Source organism: Balearica regulorum, chromosome Z (assembly GCF_011004875.1).
Source record: "Balearica regulorum gibbericeps isolate bBalReg1 chromosome Z, bBalReg1.pri, whole genome shotgun sequence".
NCBI classification, from domain to species: Eukaryota; Metazoa; Chordata; class Aves; order Gruiformes; family Gruidae; genus Balearica; species Balearica regulorum.
In genome coordinates this window covers 16,951,445-16,961,102 of record NC_046220.1, presented here as the reverse complement: position 1 = coordinate 16,961,102, position 9,658 = coordinate 16,951,445, and the positions used below count along the sequence as shown (strand labels likewise).

At 39.8% G+C, this 9,658-nt stretch overlaps 1 protein-coding gene across 4 annotated transcripts in view; it reads right to left on the bottom strand.

Moving 5' to 3' along the window:
* Positions 1-2,225: 2,225 nt before the first annotated feature.
* The window catches only part of ACO1 (aconitase 1), a 36,205-nt gene continuing 28,772 nt past the window's right edge, over positions 2,226-9,658 (bottom strand). For all 4 annotated transcript variants that reach the window (XM_075740072.1, XM_075740071.1, XM_075740070.1 and 1 more), the window contains exons 16-21: positions 9,278-9,382; positions 8,443-8,585; positions 6,799-6,946; positions 4,849-4,971; positions 3,643-3,828; positions 2,226-2,925 (exon numbers count right to left, since the gene is read on the bottom strand). In XM_075740072.1, the coding sequence (XP_075596187.1) occupies positions 2,812-2,925; positions 3,643-3,828; positions 4,849-4,971; positions 6,799-6,946; positions 8,443-8,585; positions 9,278-9,382 (819 nt within the window). In that variant the 3' untranslated portion in view covers positions 2,226-2,811. The remainder of the gene's footprint in view (positions 2,926-3,642; positions 3,829-4,848; positions 4,972-6,798; positions 6,947-8,442; positions 8,586-9,277; positions 9,383-9,658) is intronic.

Here is a 9,658-nt window from a genome sequence, read left to right as displayed (position 1 = left end):
CATAAATTGGCATCTGAAGTCTCTAAAGACACTAATTCTACAGCGTTCCTGTCAGAGCTGATCTACAATTGCAACAAAATCTAGACATTAGTGTGTGTAAGTCCATCTTCCTCACCCAGATCCCAGACTTCTCTCAGAAAACCAGAAATTGCTACAGTCACAGTTATGAAACATCGTTAAAGTTGTACACTTGAAAGCACTTGCTGATTCTACATATCTTCAATGAGCTCAATCTTCAATACATCTGGAACCAAGATCAAATATATCTTCAAGTTCACTTTATGCACTTGATAGTGTAGTAGGAAGTACATTTAGAAAAATTGTGTCTTGAAACACTGAACTGTGAAGAAAACAAACCACCTTGTACAGGAACCTGACTCAGAGTCCAAAAATTAAATTACCTAAACCCTAGTCAATGAGACTTGTGGTGCTTTTTTAAACAGTGTTAAGTAGCATTAAAAGCAAAGCAACTTTTTAAGCACTGCTTCATGTTCCACTCCAGTCCATGCCTTTTACTGTGAAAGCTGTATGCACTGTACAGGAAGCCTGAATCTCAGTCCTACAGTAACTTACTCTGTGCTTAGTTTTTATCTAGTAAACTTGCTGTTTATAGCTGTTTCCAAAAAGGAAACACAGAACAATGGATAAAGATGATTTAAGGTTGGATAATGCCTTCTCTCCAAAAACAGTAGGAACAAAGATTCTAAAAAAGGCTGGTCTAGCACATTCAAATTAAAAGTACATGGAAAAATCACAGTCCTTGAGTATCAGCTTGCTGTGTGAAAGGGTCATCTACTTTGTGACTCTTGGCATAAAAAATAATCAGTCTTAAGTTTCAGAGCTTATAATAGTAACTACTGGGAAGTCAGGGGATGTAAGGAGTTTTAGTCTTTTCCTATTGTTTGAACACAAAGATTGCAGACTAAAACAACTCCACAGTTCAGCCTAAATGAGTGTAATAAAGGTTGGTGAGGTAACACATATTAAAGAATTCAACTTGATGCAACAAGCCATGCTATCTTCAGTACACAGTGGAGATGAGAGGGTGGGGAAGAACACCAGCATGCTACTTGGCCTTTGAGAATATCTGAAATTTTTTTGCAATTGAGCATTATTTGCTAATAAGCAACTTTGGGTTCAAGATTAGGACTTATTAGTGGCTCTCTGTTAAGATGTTTCACAGAATGGCTCTGGTTGGGAGGGACCTTTAGAGGTCATCTTGTCACCTACAGCAGTTTGCCCGGGACCAGCATCTGAACATGTCCAAGGATGGAGACACCACAACCTCTCTGTGTAATCTCTTCCAGGCAGTGTTCAGTCATTCTTACAGTAAAAAAAGTGTTTCCTGATGTTCAGAGGGAACCTCCTGTGTTTCAGTTTGTGCCCATTGCTTCTTGCCCTTTCACTGGGCACCACTGGAAAGAGCCTGGCTGCATCTTTCTGAGCCTTCCATTCAGATATTTGTACACAAACAGCAGAGATGTCCCTGAGCCTTTTCTTCACCAGGCTAAACAGTCATGGCTCTCAGCTTATCCTCATGAGAGGTGCTCCAGATTCTGCAACATCTTAGTAGGCCTCTGCTGGATTCACTAGGGGAGCTCTGTTTGTTGTAATCAGGCAAGAATAGCCTGTTGCAGGTACAGTGCAATCTCTATCCCCTCCTTAAGCCTCTTGACTTCTTTCAGAAGTATTTTCATTGTTTTTTTCCAGATAAAGCTGGAGCTGACTGCACTAAAAATATACTAGGAGATTACTTTGAAAGAATTTCACCAGTATGTTGATTGTTGTGGGAGTTGCTCTAAATACAGTTAAGAGTAAGAATTAGTACTATAACCTTGTTTATCTCCGAGTTAAGAGGATATTTATTATCACTGTAAACAGATTTATGTGGTACTGTGGATTGGGCAGTTAGTGAATGCATTAGTGTAATCACTGGTTGCTGCCATAAAAATTGCCAACAAGGATCTTGAAATTGTGGTAGATTGTCTTCTTGAGAACACAGAACAGAGGGAAACACATCACAGTAGTATTCTATTGGGTTGCAGAAGACTGCCAGTATCCAACAGTATTTGTATTCATCCTGTCTCATGCAGATTATTCAAAGAAACAAGAACACAAGAAGTCAAGACTTGTATGACTCTGCTCCCATAGGGATAATGAGCAGAGTTTAAAGTCAAAGCTTTCCCATCTCAGTACTGCGGATAACATGACAAAAACCACCAAACTTCTTGAAAATAAATTTAATTTTATCCATTAGAAATATTATCCCCAATAGGTCCACCTTTCCACAAAGGCTTAGATTTTAAAAAGCAAAGTTCACATTTTTTAAAATTCATAAACAGCTAAATAATTAATTTCAGTATTAGATACAGATTCTGCTCAGCTGAATAAGAAAGCAAGTCAATATCAGGTAATCAGGAAGGAATAAAAATTATTTTTTATACTGTCAGTTAATTTTTGGACCACTGATACAAGCGTAGAATTTAACTTCAGCAAACTAAATGGACCAAATATATGAAGTCAGCATATGATCTTCAACAACTTCACAGATTACAGCAGTATTTTAATGACTTTTGCACTGTATTCTAAGTTAAGTCAAGCCAACCACCATACAAAACAAATAATAAATGCTGTTTAATTGGGCGTGTCCAGTTTCCTGATACACAGAATAATTCATCATTGTAAACAAGCCTTCTAATATAATCCACGTAAAAACTGTTCACTTGATGGTTCAGATTTATGATTACCATAGTTTTACTGTGCTCACCAGAAGCAGGCTTGTACTTGGATGTTTTTGCTTAATGTTTTTGATTAAGATGCCATTTTACGGATCATGTAGTTCAGAATGCCGCCATTATGGAAGTAAGTGAGCTCCACATCAGTGTCAAATCTCATGATGGCATTAAAGATTTTCCCAGTATCCAGCTGTTGGGGTCAAAGAAAGTCATTCAAGGAGCAGAACATTCCACATGTTACATGACATCATACTAAAATAAGGACTATTATTACAGTTTTGCCATCTTAAGAAATTGTGATAGAAAGTTAAAGTGAACAGGCACTGGACATCAGCATTTCTTGCCACACTAGACTACAGCCAGCTGCTTAAGACCAAATTTTTATCATAGATGCTAATATTTTTTAAAAAAGGGCCTGGGTTTGGAGGCGAGCTAGACAAAAAGCAGTCTTTCAAATACAGGGCCAGAAGTTTAACTAGATTTTATGCTGGGTATGATTAGACTTCACTTTGAATAGCACAGTGTACAATATTCTGTCAGTTCAATTGTCAATTAATTATTTTAAATTCATTTAGATAAATTATTTTGTTTAATTTAATACTTGCAGTTCACTTTCTATTGTGCTTCAAACATTTAACTAAGACAGAAAAACTTATAGTGGCCTTGGAAAAATTGGTCCTAAATACAGGACTGCTTTGTGCTAAATAAAACAGTATGGGCATGCTAGTTTTATATCCCATCATAGCAAATCCCTATTGCAATGACTGTTTTAATCCCCTTCATATCAATTCTTCTTTCCTCAACTGAGAGAAGCTTACTGCCATAGAAAGCACATTGTTTGCAGAGACTGTTAATTTTGAGTGACATTACAGTGATATGGAAAATTCAGCCCTTAGGTGTCTCCTACCTTAATTTGGACTTTCATCTGTGGTTTTAGTTTTTCAGGAATGATAATCGTGTAACGCTCCCGTCCAGTGAGTCCTAAAGTTCCTGCATCCTCTCCAGGTAAATACTGCAGAGGAATCACTCCCATCCCTACTAGGTTGCTTCGATGAATTCTCTCATAGCTTTCAGCAAGCACAGCCTTGACACCCTGGGAAATACATAACAGGGATAGTTATCTTCATGGTTCAGGATGGTTTTTATGTGCTCAGAGGAAGGAAATTGGTACATTTGTGGTCCCCTCCATGTCATTTACCAGCTACTGGTAGAGTCAGAAGGTCTGTCTGACAGTGGACTGTCCAGGATGACTTGACTATACATTAACTTTCAAGCATTTTTAAAAGAAGTCTGTCAAAAAATTACATTAACTATCATTCTTAGGAATCCTGCATACTACTATAATGCATCTTATGTAGAGTACCACTAGTCATTTCTGTAACTTTTGCTAATTCAGTGTTGCCCTCCTACACTACAAGCTCCAGGATGCATTTTCATTAATTTATAAGTGTTTACAGGTTAATACAGCTAAAGAAAAAAAATCACCACTGGAAAAAAAAAAAAACAAACACCAACCAAAAAGCCAAACCCAAACTTAGACAAACATAATCTTAAACACCAGCTCTCCTGAAACTTTAATACACACACTATCGCCTTCACAAATTCCACACCAAGAAAGCTTGAATCAGCATTTGGGCTGGTAAATAGTGTAGAAAAGGACAGATGAAGAACAAAACAGATATTTCACTGTATGTGCATTTCTATTAGGCTCCTATAACAATATTGCTAAGCATCCCTGCAATCTGCATGGTGAAGCGATGCTAAATTTCTTTTTCACTGATACTATTTTTCTCTTACACTTTTTATATTCCCTGCTAAGTGAGCTAAAGGAGGCAGCTGGAAGCAGACCCAAAGTTTACTGGGTTATGGGAAGCAGAAGTTAAGAAACTGGCCTTTCTGGTGTAGCCTTGTGGATTTCTAGCTGTAAATCAAGGCTTCCAGTCTGAACAGGATCTATTAATATTTAAATAGCTTTTGCAACTCTCCTGAGTTGTTCTTGGAGGCAGCTGAGATTTCAAAATAGCTCTTGCTACCAAAAGTGAGAATAACCAGAATGTTGGTCATAAGCTAGTCTTCCTGACAAATTAATGCATTTTTTAGTAGTGTCACTCACCAAAAGGAATGGTCCTTTAGCTGCCCAGTCTCTGGAACTTCCTGCACCATATTCTTTCCCAGCCAGCACAATCAGAGGATGGCCAGCCTGCTTGTATCTTTCTGCAGCATCAAACACATCCAGCTGGAATGAAAATGCCAAATGCTTCATGCATTTTTTGGGTGGAAGCACAGTTCCAGAGAAACAAGGTGTTGTGGTTTAATCCAGCTGGCAGCTAAAACAACCACACAGCCAATCACTCACACCTCTGCCCCCCCCCGCCCCGAGTGGGATGGAGGAGAGAAAAAAACAAGTAAAACTTGTGGGCTGAGATAAAAACAGTTTAATAGGACAGAAATTGAAAATAATAGTAATACTACAGAACAAGTGATACACAGCACAATTGCTTACCACCTGCTGACTGATGCCCAGCTAGTTCCCAAGCCACAGTAATCCCTGGCCAACTCCCCCCCAGTTTATATACTGAGCATGACGTCATATGGTATGGAATACCCCTTTGGCCAGTTTGGGCCAGCTATCCTAGCTGTGTCCCTTCCCAGCTTATTGTGCACCTCCTGCAGAAGGCTCATGCCTCCTTGCTGGCAGGGCCTAGGAAGCTGAACATTCCTTGACTTAATTGTCAACACTGCTTAGCAACAACATCAGTATGTTATCAACAGTATTTTCATACTAAATCCAAAACACAGCACTATACCCACTACTAGCAAGAAAATTAACTCTATCCCAGCCAAAACCAGGACACAAGGAAAAAGTGTCCCCATGTAGAATCATAAAATGGTTTGGGCTGGAAGGCACCTCAAAGATCATCTAGTTTCAACCCCTCTGCTGTGGGCAGGGACACCCTCCACTAGACCACATTGCCTAAAGCCCTACCTGACCTGGCCTTCAGCACTTCAGGAAGTGGGCAACCACAGTTTCTGTGGGCAACCTGTTCCAGTGCCTCATCACCATCATAGAGAAGAATTTCTTCCTAACATCTAATCTAAATCTATACTTCTTCAGCTTAAGGTCATTACCCCTTGTCCTATCACTACATGCTCTTGTAAACAGTCCCCCCCCAGATTTCCTGTAGGCCTTCTTTAGGTACTGGAAGGCTGCTACAAGGTCTCCCTGGAGCCTTTTCTTATCCAGGCTGAAGAACTCCAACTCTCAGCCTGTCCTCATAGGAGAGGTGATCCAGCCCTTTCATCATTTTTGTGGCCCTCCACTGCACTCACTCGAACAGCTCCATGTCCTTCTTGTACTGGGGACCCCAGAGCTGGACACAGTACTCCAGGTGGGGTCTCACAAGAGCAGAGCAGAGGGGCAGGATCACCTCCCTCGACCTGCTGGTCACACCTCTTTTGATGCAGCCCAGGACACGGTTGGCTTTCTGGGCTGCAAATGTGTATTGCGGGCTCATGTTGAGCTTTTCATCAATCAACACCCCCAAATTCTTCTCCTCAGGGCTGCTCTGAATCCATTCTCCACCAAGCCTGTAGTTGTGCTTGGGATTGCACCAACCCACGTGCAGGACCTTGTACGTGGCCTTGATGAACTTCATGTGGTTTGCACGGCCCCACCTCTCCAGCCTGTCAAGGTCCCTCTGGATAGCATCCCTTCCCTCCAGCATGTCAATAATTAGCTGAAGCCCACCCTTTCCACCAAGCAGCACTTTAAGGATATTAACCATACACTGCTGCGTGGCTGCTAGCCTGATCTCACTCCCAACACAAACCTGCACCTTCCACTACTACTTCGACAGACATTATACTCTCCAGTGATATGCCCAATAGCACCACATTATGTAGGTAGGTGTGACCTGCTTCCCTAGGTCAATACAGCTCCTGTCCCCTCATTACCTTTACTTAAAAGGCACTTACGTAAATGACCTAAGCTGTAAGAAGGAAAGCCAGTACTAATCCACTCTACTGTCAATGAGCCTCAGTTTAGAGCAGCATGGGTACTTACAATTTCCCCAGAAGGGAAATGGACAGTCTGAGGTCCTTGTTTATCAATAAATTTGTTCATCAAGCGAATGTTTGCAAATGTTCCTCTGGCCATGACAGCATCATTCCCTCTGCGGGAGCCATAAGAATTGAACTCTCGAGGGGTCAAGCTATTAAGGGAAAAGCAAACAAAGAAAAAGAGGAAACTGTGTTCTTTTTAGACTGAAGCACTCTGAGCTTTAAAAAAAAAAATAAGAAAGTAATGAACTCGTGTTTCTGAGACAGGTATGTAGATAGTTCCCATCATGGCAGTAGGATCCAGTTAGCTGATACTTCTGCTTTTAAGATTTTTTGAAGAAAAAAAAATAATTAAAAAATAGAAGTCTGCCTGCAGCTCGGTCATAGAAAGCAGCTTCCATAGTATTCTCATCCCTTGCCCTAGAAACCAGTATCTGATAGTGATTCAAGGATATAGTTCATGCTAGGTCAGAAGATGCAATACAATGCTTTCAATAGCTGGCTACTGAAGATCCTCCTTGTTATATTAACATAGCATCTAGAACAAAAGGTAGAGACACCACTGTGCTAAAAATCTAAAATGCAGAGAGCGCCTCCCTCCCATTGCTGTGCACCCACGCAGTACTCCTCCTGCAAGTTAGAACTACAGAAGAAAAAGTTCATTTGCAAGCAGAGATATTGGAATAAGGGGACACTCCAGCCTAACTGGTAAACAAAAAATGTGCTGGAATGCAACAGAAAGTTGGGCTACATCCAAACAGCAGCTATGACGTACAACATCTGTTCTGTCATATGTGTAGGACTATTTAGATTTCAAAGTGACTGACAGCAGAGGGCCAAAACATCCAGAGCAGGTATTTTTCAGTAAATCACACTGTTTTAATCAATTTCCTCTCCAGAATTATTAGGTCTAATGAAAATATATTTTTTTATAATGTCAGTACTGTTCCTCAAAACACCACTGAAGTTGTAAGAAGTGCTAAACCAGAGAATAAAGTATTATATTATCTGTGAAGACTGAATAAGGCAACACAGCAAGTCCTAGTCTTGCCGTAAGTTGAACCCAGAGTACCAAATTGACAGGCTGGCCATAGAAAAAAACCCCAACATTTTACAGCAGTTTGGACTCCAACCACAATAGTTTTGCCAGTTTTTGCAGCTGCTTTGCCAGTTTTTGCAGCTATGCTGAAACCTAAACTTCTGGATGTTTTCTGACTCCCAATAGCCTAGATCTATGAAACAGTTGCACATACTAGAAGAATGGAGTATAAAACCAATTTCTGGCATTAAGGATCATGATTGTTTTGCTCCGATAGGAAGACAAATCCTGATTCCCTTATTTATGAATTGATTTACTGCAGAAACTAGCCTGACAGCTATCTTGTTCCCCTCTCTCCATACAACGGTCTTCAGCTCTCCAGTGTAACAGAGATGTAGGCTGTACATAAGTTCTTACACTTGGTCAGAGCTGCTGAAACACCAGAGAAAGAAATGCTTTTCTTTCTTCTTTTATATATTGTCCAGGCATCCATCAAGGTCTACAAGCATACGTGAACAGACAGCAGATGTGCGTGCCTGTAATATGGTACAATAGTTGTGGCTTGTTTCCTTGTCCCAATTTATTACAAGAACAAGAAGTAGTGCTTACCCTCTGCTGGTCAAATAACGGGCTGCAGGACTATTTCTTGCTATATTCCCAGCTGGAGATATGTGGTCAGTTGTCACAGAATCCCCAAAACTCAAAAGGACATAAGCGTCTTCTATTGTTTTCGGGGTCTGAAGAGCCAGAGTCTAAACCGTCATAAATACAAACAAAACCATTAAGATATGACACAGAATTCCTTTACCTTTCTCAAAAGTGCAAGTTGTATAAAAAGGTAGACTTTATTTTGCAAGTTAGAAGACAGGAAAAAAACAAAACATAAAAAAAACCTATTAAAAATGTTTATGTTCTTGAACACAATATGATGTCCTGGCTGTCTGTCAGCAAATTAATGCATGAAGAAAATAGATGTGGCAAAATTAGCTGAAGCTTCTTGTGGTACATACATGAATGCAGACAAAAATCCAGAATTCGTAGACATCTGCACACATTGAAATAGGCATTTTCTTTTAAATGATACCAAAATAGCAATCTGAATACTGAACTATTTGGTGCAAAATGCAGGCAGGCAGACAGAATTGTGGGTCTTGTTTCCTGTCCATTTCCCTCACTTGTGACTATTTAGAAGTATTTCAGCTTACAAGGAGAAGGAGACTTTTCAAAAGCCCTGAAGTGTCAGGGAATCCTTACAATCTTCAGATTCAGTCATGCCTTTGTATTAAAATGAATACAATAGTGTAATTCTAACATTTGAGAACCAAGGCCTCAATAGGCTATGATGGATGCTCCCAGACGCTTTGAAGTGGCTTTGTTTCATCTTTAACATCAGTCAAGGCCACTACACACTTTGGCTTTATTCAAAGGAAAAGTGTGCACGTACCAGACCATCAAAGAAAGGTGGAGACTTGATGTAAGTTGACTTGGGATTCCAAGTATATAGTTTATCTGAAGGAGCATCTAAGGCATTCCAAGATTTGTTTACTGTCTGGAAAACACAAAAACATCCCATTGATCTTTAAGTTTTCAGAAGCAAAGGAATTACAAATTTGATTTCAGCAGAAGCCTTGTGTATTTCTTAAAGAACTTTAGGAAATTGTTATGACAATATATATTATGTTTGGGTTTGGTTTTTTTAATTATTCTATATTAAAAGAGTTAGGAAAACTCTCACTTTATTTCAAAAGAAGAGCTGCTCATCCAGTTTTCTGACTATAACCTGTATTATGTACACAGATAACACTTTACAATTCACAAGTGTGTT